At 48.3% G+C, this 17,317-nt stretch overlaps 1 protein-coding gene across 1 annotated transcript in view; it reads left to right on the forward strand.

Moving 5' to 3' along the window:
- The first annotated feature begins 5,476 nt into the window (after window positions 1–5,476).
- The window catches only part of LOC137414951 (CD109 antigen-like), a 58,432-nt gene continuing 46,591 nt past the window's right edge, over window positions 5,477–17,317 (forward strand). The window contains exons 1-2 of the mRNA XM_078783964.1: window positions 5,477–5,650; window positions 6,171–6,275. Of these exons, the coding sequence (XP_078640090.1) occupies window positions 5,477–5,650; window positions 6,171–6,275 (279 nt within the window). The remainder of the gene's footprint in view (window positions 5,651–6,170; window positions 6,276–17,317) is intronic.

The following is a 17,317-nucleotide window of genomic DNA, read 5'->3' on the forward strand; positions in this document are numbered from 1 at the left end:
GTATTACATGTATTACTTCATGTAATAGATGTACATAAGTTACAGTGCATGTTATGAATTCATTATCGTCATATGTGAAATAGCTTATATCAACATGATGTCTATAAAAGTCACTTTCACAATTGTGTCAGAATCTTAAGTCAATTCTTCATGTTGCATATCTGCTTCGGGATTTCTATCGGTCAGCATCAGTGGGGCGACATATGATTTCAGTTATAACTATATCATTTCAGTGACAATTATATCATTAGATATATTTTTCAAAGGGTAAATAAACTTGGATTATGTTGATGTAACAAGTATGACTGCAAGTCCAATATTTTTGAAGTAATTAATGTTTTTGTTGATATTTATTGGTAAACCCGAAGCTGATTTGTTGAGTAAAATTCCACTATTTTTGCCTGTAGGTCACACAAAAGCCTTTGTTACATCACAAATGGTTTTTACAGATATATATGTCATCATTCCGCACATTTTGGTACCAAATTTGTGTTTGTAGCACCAGTATTAACAAATATATGAGCCAATATGAGCCAAAATCTGTAGCGATTAAATCCATTTTTGCAGTCTGCAGTGGTACATATGTAAACGTGATTTTCAAAATGTTGTGCAATGATCTCAGGTTCACAACCATGATTTTCTAACTCCCCAAACATCCCTCTTCAAGAAAAAATAGGTTGTGACTTGTTCTACCTTGGGTAGGGGTATGCCACCCAAAACCTCATTTGGCCACTAGCCTATTATGCGTTATTGTTTGTTTCTAGTTCGTTTTGGTTTGAATTTTCTGTAACTCGTAATAAATTAATCGCTTCTGTTTGCCCCGCGTGCGCGGTCTTGTAGCCTTGTAGCCTGAGGCTTCACCCGTCGAAGTTTGTTCACTTAAGTTCCTTCCTTCACTGTTTTTGCTTGGTTCTTAGATTCATCCCTTCTCCCCTGAACTTCCCCGAACATCTACTCTTTGTCTAACGTTTTAAATCCCCCCCCCCCCCCCCCCAAAAAACAAAAAACATTTATTTCCCTTTCTCCACGTGTGCTATTGTCTCATCGTGTGCTTCTGTCCATGTGCGCTGTCTCGCCCCGCACCCATTATCTCATTGCCTTCCACCTTTTGCCCTGTTCATGAGACTCGTGGTTGTCCCTCAAGGCCCTCTCCCCATTGATATTTTTGTGAATATGAGATTGTTCTTCACGGTTCTGTTTAAATATGTTTAAACTGTCCCCTGCAGTGTTTTATTCAGTGGTATATTTCAACACGCTGTTTTTCTTCCTATTTAAAAGGCTTTTTTCAATTTCCTCTTCAACTCATTCCACTTCAAAAAAATATTCAATCTCTTATAATTCGTCGTCACTACATGCTCTAAATTCACATTCATTCCACCCCTCCTCCATCGTTCTTAAATGGATCGCTAACTTGAAAATCACAATAAACCCAATTTGTTATAAATGTTCGTCTTTCATTCATCATCCACTTTCTAAACTCCCCCCTTGCCCCTCCCCTCCAAATCTCCCCCCTTGCCCCTCCCCTCATAAACTCCCCCCTTGCCACTCCCCTTCAAAACTCCCCCCCAACCCCTCCCCTCCAAATCTACCCCCACCTACCATCCCTCTCCAATGCTCCCTCCTCCCCATCCTCCTCAAAGCTGCCTCCTCCCAACTTCATCCCCCTTCTATCTCATACCTACACCTCCCCCAACCTTCTACTTTCCTCTGCCCCCCTTCAAACAACCCCTCACTGTGCCTCATCCCATCACCATCAAACCTTTCGTCCTCCTCATCCTTCCCTTTCTTGTACCTCTTCTGTAATCTCTGACACACTATCAACTGCTCTCACTACCTCCCCCTCTCATCCTTCATCTGACCCGACTCCTCCCCTCCCCTGTCCTGCACCCGATGCTCCCCCTCTCTCCTCATTAACGGTATGGACCTCAAATATCCGGGGCCTTCGCTCAAACCTGATTGATCTCTCCATTCAGGTTGCTTCTGACAATCCAGACTTGATCTGCTTAACAGAAACTTTCCTCCTTCAAGATGTCTCTGATTCCTTATTATCTCTTCCTGGTTGCTCCCTCCTCCGGTATGATAGACCTGAGCCTCGTCCTGGTGGTGGGGTTGCTATCTTTATCAAAAACTCTCTTCCTCACTCTCCTTGCACTGCCCTCTCTCCACCCCACCCCCAGGAGTACCTCTGGCTATGGCTTCCTCTCCGCTCCCACCTTTTGTTCATATGTGTTCTGTACCATCCTCCAAACAGTGATGACTCCATTTACATTTCCATGGTACCCGTCCATAGTATACTGAATCTTGTGGTGAGGCAGTTGCCCTGAAACAACTTGCCTTTGCCTCTTGGAAGGCAAATCCAACTGAAGGCAATCTCAGTTCCTTCCACGAAGCTCAGAACAAGTGTGTGTCTACCCTCAGGAGTGCTAGGATGCACTATCTCTCCACACTCAAGAATGAACTCTCAAACCTGTCTCCTTCCTCCAAATCCTGGTGGCGTCTGGTGAAATCCGTTTCTGGTGTTTGTTCCACCTCCATCCCCTCCCTTCCCTCAAATGGCTACACAGTTGACACCGCACGTGACAAAGCCGAATGCCTCAACTCTGTGTTTGACTCAAAATCTTGTGTCCCAAACCCATCTCTCTCTGTTTCCACCTTAGCCAGTCGAACCCAACTGCTCCTGGACTCTGTGTCCTTCTCTCCTGACAAGGTGGAGAAGTTTTTGTCAAACCTCGACACTGATTCTGCAACTGAATCAGAAGGTATCAGCCCACGGGTCCTAAAATCCTGCTCTGCCGCTCTATCTCACCCTCTCTCTGTTCTTTTCACCCTCTCTTTTGATCAAGGTCATCTGCCAGCATCTTGGAAATCAGCAAACATTACCGCTTTGCACAAAAATGTGCAAAAACAGATCCTTGCAACTGCAGACCAATCAGCCTGCTCCCAATTATCAGCAAAGTCATGGAATCCATCAATGATTCGGATATCAAATCCTTCCTCTTCTCCAATGGCTTGATCTCCAATCATCAATTTGGATTCAGACCAAGTCATTCTACTCTGGACATGTTGCATCTGCTGTCTCAACAATGGATGAAGGTCCTCAATGCCAAACAGGAAATCAGAGCTGTCTCCCTTGACATATCACGTGCCTTCGATATGGTCTGGCACCCAGCTCTGCTTACCAAACTCTCCTCCTATGGTATCCATGAAAATCTCAACGCATGGCTTGCGGACTTCCTCTCTAGTCGTAGTCAGCGTGTGGCCCTGAATGGATTTCTCTCATCTCCCCTTCTTGTTCAGGTTGGAGATCCCCAAGGTAGTGTTCTGGGCCCTGTGCTTTTTCTGGTCTTCATCAATGATCTCTCCGACTCTCTGAAAAATCCTCTCTATCTCTTTGCTGATGACTCCACTCTCTGCCGCTCCATTCCTCATCCCTCAGATCGGCAGTCTGCAGCCTCCTCACTCTCTGCAGACCTGGACAAAATCATAGACTGGTCAAACAAATGGAACATGTCTTTCAATCCTGACAAATCTCACACTCTTACTATGTCTCTCCGAAAAGACCGACTGGACAACCCTCCCATCTACTTTCTCAACAATCCTCTCCAAGAAGTTCTGTCGCTCAAGCTTTTGTGTCTCACTATCTGCCATGATCTTTCTTGGGAAAACCACATTTCCAAGCTGGCCTCCAAAGCCAGTCGCCGACTGTGCATCCTCCTTCGTGCGAAGTCCTTCCTTGGCACACCTGAGCTCCTCACCACATACAAGGCTTTCATCCGCAGCTCAATGGAATACTGTTCCGCCCTCTGAGCCGGTGCTTCTGCCTCACACCTAGCTCGGCTTCACGCTGTTGAAACCAAAGCTTTCAGAATTATTGGAATCTCCCGCGATGAAGGGCCTTCCACTTACTCCGAGGGCCTTCCACTTACTCACCGCAGGCAGGTTGGTGGTCTTTCTGTCTTCTACCGACTCCTCTCCGGCCTTGCTCCCCCAGCTCTCTCTGTGCTCTGTCCCTCAAATATTCCTAAAGGTCGCACAAGATCTGCCAGCAAACCTCTTATGGTTAAACTGCCAAAATCTAGGCTCTCTGCTCACCTTCACTCTTTCAATTCCCCTTTTCTCCCACCTCTGGAACAAACTCCCCCACTCCCTCCAATCCCACTCCTCTCTCCAGGTCTTTAAAACAGCTGTTCACCACCATCTCTTATCTTCCCCCATCCAAAACCTTGATCTTTTGTACCCCCGCTAATTCACCCCAGATCCACTTTTTTGAAATTCCAACTTCTTTCCTGGAAGTCCTTGCAGTGTTCCTATGTTTTATACCTCTCCCACCTCCCCCCAATCCCTCTCCCTCCCACAGTTCTCTCGATGTCCCTGCTCTCAAATGTTGTGTTTGTGTACTTCCCCCTCTCTCCTCATCTTGTCTACCGCTCCCCTTATTTTGTGTTTTATGTGTCGGTTTGACTTTTTGTGTGATTAATGTTAGCTCTTTTACGAGCCTCGATCTTGTATCCAAAAAAAAAAAAAAAAAAGACCTAAAAACCAAAGACCCAAAAGAAAGTGAAGTGGGGCTGATGTATATATATATCATAACAGCTGAATTAAAATATTGAATAAATCAACAACTGATACACTATACCTGCTGCAGCTCGTAAGCTCATGGCTCTTTGACAATAAGGTCTGGAAATCTCATTTCCAATTTGAAGCATCTTTCCATATAAATATGACTAATTATTCATTCTCATCCAAGCTTTGAAAAACTATGACTGTTTAGCAGAAACGACAGTCCGATGCTCACAGTAGGTGTTTCATCTTGAAGCATTCCATCAGTTGGAAGGGATCTTAAGCTGGCAAAAGTGCCTGTGTGTTTGAGGTTTCCCCGATAAGTGTTATTTTAACCTTTTAAACAAAAATCGTTTATAAACAATGCTTCAAAGCATGACTTGTTTTCTCCTTGGTAGGTTATTGGAGAGTGATCGATTAATGATGATTGTATAACAGCAGTTTCAACTCATTGAATATCAATCTGACTTTGGAGAAAGTGTGATTCATATTTGCAGCCATTGTATCATTTAATTTCATTGTTGCATTTTCGACATTTTTTCACGTTTATAAAGTGTTAAAAGTAGTGAAACTTTTTTTTAAAGACTTGCCAGATAGTTCAATGTTGGCATGATCAATTCTTAAGTTTTTAACAATGGATTTTATCAACTGAAGGCCAATAAGAGTGTGCTAATAAGTGAAGTGGGGCTGATGTCAAAGCTCAATCAATTAGTGTGCTCTGAGGAAGGGCTCATGCTCGAAACGTAAGTGACACCTTTCGTTCCACAGCAGTTAACATACTCTTCTCGGCTTTCAGTTGATAAAATCCATTAACATGTCAACATACTAGATCGTGACAAGAGTCTTCACTAAAACATTGTATTCTATTGTATCTCTGAGTTCTTTAGTCTCGATTTTGAGCCGTGAGGTCAGTGTTATGTCCTGTGAGCAGGTTCACCTCACCTGGAGTACATTGCAAGCAGCACCTGGGGATAACGTGAGCCTGCATGTTTCAGCAAGTGAGGCTCGGGCCTATGTGGGCCTGCTGGTGGTAGACAAGAGTGTACTGCTCCTCAAGGAAGGCAATGACATCACCAAGGAAAAGGTTAAGGCAACTGCACCCTCACTCCCTCTGACTTAACCTGACCCGAGAGCAATGCTTGACTTGTACTCAGGACCTGTATCCAGGGCTCAAAAATAATAACTACCAGCCTTAATTCATTTTCCAAGGAGTTTTACAAACCAGCCTGATTCTATTTTATTTTTTTTCGTGGAAGAGTGAGGCGACAGAAGGTATAATGCACTGACACTTGAGCAGTAGGGCACAGATACAAGGAGAGGATTAATGGAACAAGAGGAGGAAATAAAAGAGAGAAGAGGAAACATGGCACCCTGCAAATAGATGGGAATATGTAAGATGGTGGAGAATGGGTGGACGGAGGTTAACGAGGATAGAAAAGTTTATGGGTACTGATGGAGGATGACCTAAGGTAACGGTGCACTGCCAATTTGAAGTTCTGGCGTGAAGAGTGACATGTCCTTTAAACTGTAATTAGTCATCAGTGTCACAATTAAGCTGAAGAGTTATATTTCATTCGGACGTTCATTGATAATTCTGCACTGGCCTGCAGGTGATTTCCGAACTCTCTGGCATTACAAATCACCCAGTGGATTACACAACAGGTATGCCGCTCCTCGTGCGCTGGGGCTCTGATGATGCTGCCTCCATTTTTGAAGTGAGTCCTTTGATCCTGTTTGATTGTTATTGCCACTCAAAAGTTAAAAAATATATATTCATTATTATTACCATTATTGCTGTCCCACTTGCATTGCCCTGTTTTGTGTTCCCTTCTGAGCATAAAACTCACCATGTGAGGAGGTGGTTCTTGTCATACCTTTGATATAATGAGCCACCTTGCATAGTGAATAGCACGTTCATCTCGCCTCTGTTTATCTAGTTGTAAGTCGGAACTGCGTTGTTAGTTCATTGGTAGATCACTTTCTGGAGTAATGGTTGTACCAGTGTACATATCAAGTGGTCTTGTCGTCTCAGGTAGTCTTTGACACCAAGTTAAACTGCTTGCCCTCTCAGAGTGTGCTTGCTGTGCATGTAGCAGTTTCTACACGGGAGACACATTTGTGCATTCAGGTTCACACATGTCACATATGAACGGCCATCCTCAACAACGAAGGTCAACCATTATTATTGCGAACCCATCTGTAATTCTGGGGGAATTAAACCCGTGTGTTGTTCTGGGGGAAATAACCCGCCCATATTTCTGGGGGGATTAACCCGTCCGTCGTTCTGGGGAAATTCACCCGTCCGTAGTTCAGGCGAATTGACCTGTCAGTAATTATGGGAGAATTAACCTGTCCGGAATTCCGGGGGAATAAACCCATCCGTAATTCCAGGGGAATTAACCCATCCGTAATTTTGGATAAATAACCCATCCAAAATTCTGGAGGAATTAACCCGTTCCTAATTCCAGGAGAATTAACCTGTCAATAATTCTGGGAGAATTACCCCATCTGTAATTCCAGGATAATTAACCTGCACATAATCTTCTAAAATTAACTCCTCCGTAATCTGGAGAATTACCTCATCCAAAATTCAGGAGGAATAAACCTGTCCGTAATCTGGATAATTAACCAACCCATCTGTAATCTGGATAATTAACCCACCCATAATCTGGATAATTAACCCATCCGTAATCTGGATAATTAACCCATCCATAATCTGGATAATTAAACCGTCCATAATCTGGTTAATTAACCCATCCGTAATCTGGATAATTAAACCGTCCATAACCTGGATAATTAACCCATCCATAATCTGGATAATTAACCAACCCATCTGTAATTGGGATAATTAACCCATCCATAATCTGGATAATTAACCCATCCATAATCTGGATAATTAACCCTTCCGTAATCTGGATAATTAACCCGTCCATAATCTGGATAATTAACCAACCCATCCGTAATCTGGATAATTAACCCATCCGGAATCTGGATAATTAACCCGTCCGTAATCTGGATAATTAACCTGTCTGTAATCTGGATAATTAACCAATCCGTAATCTGGATAATTAACCCTTCCGTAAGTAATCTGGATAATTAACCCATCCATAATCTGGATAATTAACCCGTCCATGATCTGGATAATTAACCCGTCCATGATCTGGATAATTAACCCGTCCATGATCTGGATAATTAACCCATCCGTAATCTGGATAATTAACCCGTCAGTAATCTGGATAATTAACCCATCCATAATCTGGATAATTAACCCGTCCATGATCTGGATAATTAACCCGTCCATGATCTGGATAATTAACCCGTCCATCATCTGGATAATTAACCCATCCGTAATCTGGATAATTAACCCTTCCGTAAGTAATCTGGATAATTAACCCATCCATAGTCTGGATAATTAACCCATACGTAATCTGGATAATTAACCCATCCATAATCTGGATAATTAACCCATCCATAATCTGGATAATTAACCCATCCGTAATCTGGATAATTAACCCGTCCGTAATCTGGATAATTAACCCATCCGTAATCTGGATAATTAACCCGTTCGTAATCTGGATAATTAACCAATCCTTAATCTGGATAATTAACCCATCCATAATCTGGATAATTAACTTGTCCGTAATCTGGATAATTAACCCGTCCATAATCTGGGGAAATTAACCCGTCCATATTCTGGGGAAATTAACCTGTCCAGGTAATCTGGATAATTAACCCGTCCGTACTCTGGATAATTAACCCTTCCGTAAGTAATATGGATAATTAACCCGTCCATAATCTGGATAAATAACCCGTCCATAATCTGGATAATTAACCCGTCCGTAATCTGGATAATTAACCCGTCCGTAATCTGGATAATTAACCCGTCCGTAATCTGGATAACTAACCCGTCCGTAATCTGGATAATTAATCCGTCCGTAATCTGGATAATTAACCAATCCTTAATCTGGATAATTAACCCTTCCGGAAGTAATCTGGATAATTAACCCATCCATAATCTGGATAATTAACCCTTCCGTAGGTAATCTGGATAATTAACCCATCCATAATCTGGATAATTAACCCGTCCGGAATCTGGATAATTAACCCGTCCGTAATCTGGATAATTAACCTGTCTGTAATCTGGATAATTAACCAATCCGTAATCTGGATAATTAACCCTTCCGTAAGTAATCTGGATAATTAACCCATCCATAATCTGGATAATTAACCCGTCCATGATCTGGATAATTAACCCGTCCATGATCTGGATAATTAACCCGTCCATGATCTGGATAATTAACCCATCCGTAATCTGGATAATTAACCCGTCAGTAATCTGGATAATTAACCCATCCATAATCTGGATAATTAACCCGTCCATGATCTGGATAATTAACCCGTCCATGATCTGGATAATTAACCCGTCCATCATCTGGATAATTAACCCATCCGTAATCTGGATAATTAACCCGTCAGTAATCTGGATAATTAACCCGTCCATAATTCTGGGAGAATTAATCCATCCATAATTCTGGGGGAATTAACCCATCCATAAGGACGAGTTTGTTGCTAGTTGCATTCACAAAGCATCAAATTGGTGACATTAAAAAAAGAGAGTGAAACAAACTTTCTGAATCACCATCACTTTTGGTACGGTAATCATTTTTGTTCTGTTTTAAAATATATACCAGTACCTGATATGAAATGTTGTGCCTTTATAACTACTAGACTATACTTTATTTTATCAATTGGCGTAACCTTTTTTTTTGCAGGAAGCTGGTGTCGCCGTCATTACGAATTTCTACGTACACAGATCATATGAACGCACAGGTCCTCTTTATTATTACAACAATCCTATATTATATATATATATATATATATACACAGTCACGTGAAAAAGTAAGTACACCCCATGTAAAGTTTTGACTTTATCAACATATTTCAACATACAGCTATTTGATCTTCATTTCAACAATATTGATAGATAAAGGTGATATAATATAACAAATATCATGAAACATTTACATTTTGTAGTCCATTGTATTATTTAAATAAACATAAATGCAAATTTCGCATGTGGAAAAAGTAAGTGCACCCTTGGCTCTAATAGGTGGTATTGCCCCCTTTGGCAGAAACAACCTCAAGTAGGCGTTTCTTATAACTGTCTACCAGTCTCTGACATCGACTGGGAGAAATTTTTGCCCACTCCTCCATGCAGAATTCTTTCAGCTGTGCGATTTTGAGGGGTTTCTTGCATGCACAGCTCGTTTCAAATCCCCCCACAACATCTCGATGGGATTTAGATCCGGGCTTTGACTTGGCCATTCCAGAACCCTCCATTTCTTTCTTTTCAGCCATTCCTTGGTGGATTTACTGGTATGTTTAGGGTCATTGTCATGTTGCAAGGTCCACCTTCGGTTGAACTTCAACTTTCCGACAGATGGCCTCACATTATCCTCAAGCACCCTCTGGTACAATGAAGAATTCATCGTGGATTCTATGATAGTGAGCTCCCCAGGCCCTGATGCAGCAAAGCTGCCCCAAACCATAATATTTCCACCACCATGCTTTACAGTTGGTATCAGGTTCTTGTGGTCAAATGCTGTCTTTGGTTTTCACCAAACATGTCTTCTGGTACTGTGGCCAAATAGCTCTGCCTTTGACTCATCTGTCCAGAGCGCATTGTTCCAGAAGTGCTGGTCTTTGCCTAGGTGTTCATTGGCAAACTTTAGTCTTGCCCTGATGTGCTTTCTGGACAGCAAAGGTTTCCTCCTGGCACATCTCCCATGTAGATCAAATCTGTGCAGCCTCTTTCTAATGGTAGACTCGTGCACTTTGACATCAACAGTGGCAAGAGCTACCTGTAGGTCCCGTGATGACATTCTGGGGTTCTTAGAGACTTATTTCAGCATCTTGCGGTCTGCTCTCAGGCTGAACTTGCTGGGGCGGCCTGGCCTGAACAAGTTGGCAGTTGTTTGGAATCTTCTCCACTTGTAGATGATCTTCCGGACAGTCGAATGATTGATTTCAAATTGTTTGGAAATCTTTTTAAATCCCTTCCCAGACTCGTCGGCATCTATAACCTTCTTTCTGAAGGCCTCAGAGAGCTCTTTTGATCTAGGCATGGTGACGCCGCACACTTCAACAACAAAGCGCAGACCAAACTAAATGTCTGCGGTTTAAATAAGACAGCTTCCTCCAAGATGCTCTCTAATGATGTTCTAATCATTTGCACCTGAGCGGGCGCACCTGATTCTAATTTTAAGTATTTGAAGTAGTGATAAATGTAGGGGTGTACTTACTTTTTCCACATGCGAAATTTGCATTTATGTTTATTTAAATTATAGAGAGCTTCGTAAGCGAACCTCTATGGCAATTGCATGTATATGTAAATCCATTCAAAATTTTATGTAAATCCATTCAAAATTTCACTTTCATTTCAAATTTCAAAAAAAAAAAAATTCAAATTTTTTCCCCATTCCCTTGGGAACAAAATTTCATGTTGTCATTTAAAATGTCCCTTCCATGATCCGCCATCTTGTCCCTTCCATGATCCACCATATTGTCCCTTCCATGTTCCACCATCTTGCTCAAGTGATCTTGCTTTGGTCTGGTGCAACTGATAAATTATTTTCACCTGGTGATTAAAATCAATAAATTACAATACAGTACTGTCCAGAACGGATTTTGAATTCGAAACCACTCATCATTTACGCCAGCTACACCGACTTCTTTTTTCCACCAGCTACACTGGCTTCAGTTTTCCTGCCAGCTACACCGACTTCAGTTTTCCGCCAGCTACACCGACTTCATTTAAGCCAGGTACACCGATTTCAGTTTTCCGCCATCGACACCGACTTCAGTTTTCCGCCAGCTACACCGACTTCATTTAAGCCAGGTACACCGATTTCAGTACATACCTGCCAGTCGGACCTACGTACCTGGTCCATTCGACAAGAAGTACAGACTATATAGCCGACAGTAGGTAAGTCCTGTATTCTATCCCAATCTATCCATTCAATAAAATTAATTTGAATTTTAATTCTAAGCCCAAGACCAAACAACCTAGCCTAACTAGGCCGAGGTTTGAGCTACAAAACTGTAGTCTAGCTAGGCTACAGATGTTTGCAAGGGCTGCGTACTCGATCGACTGACCATTGTCGACGAAGCTCTCACTCTACGCAATGCATATTCATATTACAATGGACTACTAAATGTAAATGTTTCATGATATTTGTTATATTATATTGTGGCGGACACAAAAGCCCACTGGCGTGGTGACATCATTCCACGCACCAAGTGGGCGGTGGCCACGCCCGAGGGGTAGGCGTGGCCTCAGGATATACACCGGGCGACCAGCCCGGAAGAGTTCAGTGTTACAGTGTAGTCTTACAATAAAGACGTTCATATGTTACCGCTTGTCCGCTTCCTCCTTGCTCACAAGCAGCGCGCGTAACGCCGCGCTTTACTGGTGACCCTCGACGTTGGATCTGCCGTAGCGATCCTTCCGTACACGACGCCATTGCAATGGCCAACGACAAGTCAATGGCGATTAAACTTCCCGAATTTTGGGAGGCCCAGGCCGAGGTCTGGTTCGTTCAAGCCGAAGCCCAATTTCAGCTTCGGCGCCTCACCAACGACGACCTGCGCTACTGCCATGTCGTCGCCTCCCTCGGGCCCGGCACGGCCGCTCGAGTTGTGTCCGTCCTTCGCCACCCACCGGACGGCCGCAAGTACGAGGCACTCAAGCGGCTACTCCTAGCCACGTTCAGCCTCACGGACGACGCACGGGCCGACCGCCTCCTGGATCTCCCCGAGCTCGGTGAGACGTGCCCGTCGGTCCGAATGGACCATATGCTGTCACTGTTGGGCGACGAAGCCCCCGGTTCGCTATTCCGGGCGCTTTTCCGTCGCCAACTTCCAGCGCAGGTTCGCCTCGCGTTGGCCGGGACCGGGCTAACGGAACCCCGAGCATTGACGGCCGAGGCGGACAAGTACTTCGCCGCTTCGGACACGCGGGCGAGCGTTGGCGTGGCCGTCACGGCCTTCGACGCTGCTGTTCCACAGCATCATCTTCTACAGCACGCTGAGTTTCAGCAGCATGCTGATACGCACCTCGTGAACGCCGCCACGCCCCGCCCACCGCCGCGGCGAAAACCGCCACCGCGGGGAAACCCGTCGACTCCACCGGCCTGGCGGAGCCAGCCGCGCTCCTCCAGCTCCACCACCTGGTGCTGGTTCCACGCCAAGTTCGGCCACGAAGCTCGGCGGTGTCATCCGCCGTGCTCCTTCAACGGGTCGGGGAACGCCCGGGCCGGCGCTCAATTGTGGCGATGAGCGCCGGCCGTTCGAGCAGCCTGCTGTTCATAACGGACACCTTCTCCGGGCGCCGTTACCTGTGCGACACGGGAGCACAGGTGAGTGTCATTCCTGCCGGCACGTCAGACAAGCACGCCGCGGGTGGGGGCCCCGCGCTGCTTGCCGCGAACGGGACGCCCATCCGTACGTACGGAAAACGCTGCCTCTCTCTGCGGTTTGGAGGGCATGTTTTCCGATGGACGTTCGTCACCGCCGACGTGCCCATGGCACTGCTTGGCGCGGACTTCCTGTGCGCTAATGGGCTCCTGGTCGACGTCAAGCGCAGACGGCTTGTCCAGGCCGAGACGTTCAGCTCGCTCGCATGTGCGTTGCCCAGCTCAACGAGCGGCTTGCCAAGCGGCTTGCCGAACGATTCGGTTCCGGCCACGTTGGTCTGTACGCTTCCGGCAGCGGACGCATTCACCCGCCTCCTCGCCGGCTTCCCGGCCCTCACGCGGCCCACCTTCTCGGCGGGGGCCGTCAAGCACGGGGTGGCCCATCACATCCCCACCGTCGGGCCACCGGTCTACGCCCGGGCACGCCGCCTCGAGCCGACGAAGCTGGCGGTGGCAAAAGCGGCGTTCGCTACCCTGGAGCGACTCGGCATCGTTCGGCGCTCAGAGAGCGCTTGGGCGTCGCCGCTGCACATCGTGCCGAAGCCCGGCGGGGGATGGCGACCGTGCGGGGACTATCGCCGTCTCAATGACGCCACGACTCCCGACCGCTACCCCGTCCCCCACATTCAGGACTTTTCCGCCCGTTTGGCGGGCAGGTCCTTCTTCTCGAAGGTGGACCTCATACGCGGCTACCATCAGGTCCCCGTCAGGCCGGAGGACGTCCCGAAGACGGCGGTCATCACGCCATTCGGACTCTTCTAGTTCCTGCGCATGCCCTTCGGTCTGAAGAATGCGGCTCAGGCGTTCCAGCGACTGATGGACAGCGTCCTGCGCGACTTGGATTTTGTCTACGTCTACCTGGACGATATCCTCGTCGCCAGCGCGTCCCGCGAAGAGCACCTACGCCACCTCCGCACGCTCCTCGAACGCCTGGGCCAGCATGGCCTGATTGTGAACCCCGCAAAGTGCCGGTTCGGCGCCGCCACAATCGATTTTCTGGGGCACCGTGTCACCAGGCACGGAGCCGTCCCCCTGCCGGCCAAGGTGGAGGCGGTGAAGGGGTTTCCGCGCCCCCGCACGATCAGAGGGCTGCAGGAGTTCCTGGGCATGGTGAACTTTTACCATCGGTTCCTGCCCCGTATCGCCCAGCTCCTGCGCCCCCTGCACGAAGCTCTCCGAGGTAAGCCGGGCAAAGGCGACGTTACCTGGACCGAGCAGATGGACACGGCGTTCACGGGCGCGAAGCTCGCCTTGGCTAACGCCACCATGCTCGCGCACCCGGCACCCGATGCACCGATCGCCCTCACCACCGATGCCTCGGACTACGCGGTGGGCGCGGTGCACGAGCAATGGGTGCGTGGAGCTTGGCAACCGCTGGCGTTCTTTAGCCAGCAGCTTCGCCCGCCCGAACGCCGTTACAGTACCTTCGACCGCGAGTTGCTCGGACTTCACTTGGCGGTCAGGCACTTCCGCCATCTGCTCGAGGGCCGGGCGTTCACTGCCTTCGTCGACCACAAGCCGCTGATCTTCGCGATGGGCAAGGTCACCGAGCCGTGGTCGGCCCGGCAGCAGCGTCACCTCTCGGCCGTGTCCGAGTACACGACGGACATCCAGCACGTCGCGGGGAAGGACAACCCGGTGGCGGATTGCCTTTCCCGGGCCGTCGCCCACACAGTCCACCTCGGCATCGACTATGCCCGGATGGCAGCGGACCAGGCCGCTGACCCCGACGTCCAGGCCTTGCGGACCGCCGTCACGGGCCTCCGCGTCACCGAGGTGCCGTTCGACGGCGCGGGCGCGGCCCTCTTGTGCGACGTCTCCCTCGGGCGTCCTCGCCCCATTGTGCCCGCGGGCTGGCAGCGCCAGGTGTTTGACGCCATCCACGGCCTGTCCCACCCGGGCGCGAGGGCCTCCCAAAGGCTGATCGCCGACAAGTTCGTCTGGCATGGCCTCCGGAAGGCCGTCCGCGGCTGGGCCAGGACATGCCTCGCGTGCCAGCGCGCCAAGGTGCACCGGCACACCCAGGCCCCGTTGGCCCCGTTCACGGTGCCGGAACGCCGGTTTGACCACGTCCACGTGGACCTGGTGGGACCTCTGCCCCCCTCGCGGGGTTTCACCCACATCCTCACCATGGTGGACCGCACCACCCGGTGGCCGGAGGCCGTGCCCTTGGCGTCGACAACGGCGGCCGATGTCGCGCAGGCTTTCATCGCCACCTGGGTCGCCCGGTTCGGCGCCCCCTCAGACATCTCATCCGACCGCGGCCCCCAGTTCACCTCGGAGCTCTGGGGGGTGGTTGCGCAGGGGCTCGGGGTCCGGCTGCACTGAACCACGGCCTACCACCCCCAGGCTAACGGCCTGTGTGAGCGATTTCACCGCTCATTGAAGGCCGCGCTCCGGGCCACCCTCCGCGACGGCGGCTGGGTCGACAGGCTCCCCTGGGTCCTGCTGGGCCTCCGGACGGCGCCCAAGGAGGACCTGCGCGCATCCGCGGCGGAGTTGGTCTTCGGGCAACCGCTGCGGGTGCCGGGCGAGTTCCTCCCCGACTCCACGGCACCATGGTCCGCGGCACAGCAGCGCTCCGCTCTGCAAGAGACCGCCCAGAGGTTCGCCCCGGTGCCAACGGCATGCCACGGGCACCCACCGACGCACGTCGCCCCGGAGCTTCGCACGGCGGAGTACGTCTTCATCCGCCACGATGCCCATCGGACACCACTGTGGCCCCCGTACGACGGGCCTTTCCGCATGCTGGAGACCGGGGCGAAGCACTTCACCCTGGACATCGGCGGTACTCCTGACCGCGTTTCGGTAGACCGCCTCAAGCCGGCCCACCTCGATGTGGACCATCCACCGCCAGTGGCCCGACCCCCACGTCGGGGCCGCTCTCCTGCGGGCGGACCCCCGGCACCGCCCAGCCCCGCCGCCACGGCGCCCCCCGGTCCTGCACCCATCCCAGGGGCAGCCAGGGGCATCCCACCTGGTATCCCTGCACCCCAGACGCCGCCGATCGCCAGGGGGCGCTTCGGCCGGGTCATTCGTCTGCCCCGCAAACTGGCCCTCCAGGTGCGCGAGAATTCTGGGGGGGCGCGTGTGGCGGACACAAAAGCCCACTGGCGTGGTGACATCATTCCACGCACCAAGTGGGCGGTGGCCACGCCCGAGGGGTAGGCGTGGCCTCAGGATATACACCGGGCGACCAGCCCGGAAGAGTTCAGTGTTACAGTGTAGTCTTACAATAAAGACGTTCATATGTTACCGCTTGTCCGCTTCCTCCTTGCTCACAAGCAGCGCGCGTAACGCCGCGCTTTAATATCACCTTTATCTATCAATATTGTTGAAATGAAGATCAAATAGCTGTATGTTGAAATATGTTGAAAAAGTCAAAACTTTACATGGGGTGTACTTACTTTTTCACGTGACTGTATACATATATATATATATATATATATATATATATATATATATATATATATATATATATATATTGTATATATATATATATATATATAAAATAAAAGGCAGTGTGTGTCAGTGTTTGTGTGTCCTCCATAACTACAAAACCATGAAGCCTAGCAGCCTCAGCCTTTGCATGCATACTTCTCAACCTCCATTGGAGTGTTGGAATGAAAACTGGGTGTTTGGGGCAGGGGGGGGGGGGGGGGTGTTAAAACACCCTTTTTCATTTTTTTACATTTTGAATTATTTTGTAAATATGTCAAAAAAAATTCCACCTTGTCATTATGGGGTATTTTGTGCAGATTAGTGATAAAAAAAATTTAACCCATTTTAAATTCACGCTGCAGCACAACAAAATGTGAAAAAGTCGAGGAGTGTGAATACTTTCTGAAGGCACTGTATGCACGCACACATGCACGCACATGCACATGCACACACGTGCTACGACAACCAATCCTCCCTATCGGCACAATTGCCTCAACAAAATAATGCCAAAAATTCACCATTTTAACTACTATTTTAACAAATGTAAATACAATGATGCAGTCCATGTGTAGTTTTGTTTTGTTTGCTCGTACTCCAAGATAGCGGAAAGCAAAAGTGGTGATGTCACATGCACATGCACATGCACCCTCTATTCAAGGGGCGCGGGGGGGGGGGGGGGGAGGGGTTATCAAAACATCATCTCGTTTGTTATTTACATATAATTCGCTCATTCAGAGATTCTCACTTACCTGCCCAGTGAGGATCAGGGCGTCGCCAGCTCTTTTGAAGAGGGGTTCAAATTCTAAACTGAGGCTGCGCAACAGTTTGAAGATGTAATATTT

The sequence above is a fragment of the Myxine glutinosa genome, chromosome 8 (assembly GCF_964187855.1).
Source record: "Myxine glutinosa chromosome 8, kmMyxGlut1.1, whole genome shotgun sequence".
Taxonomy (NCBI): Eukaryota; Metazoa; Chordata; class Myxini; order Myxiniformes; family Myxinidae; genus Myxine; species Myxine glutinosa.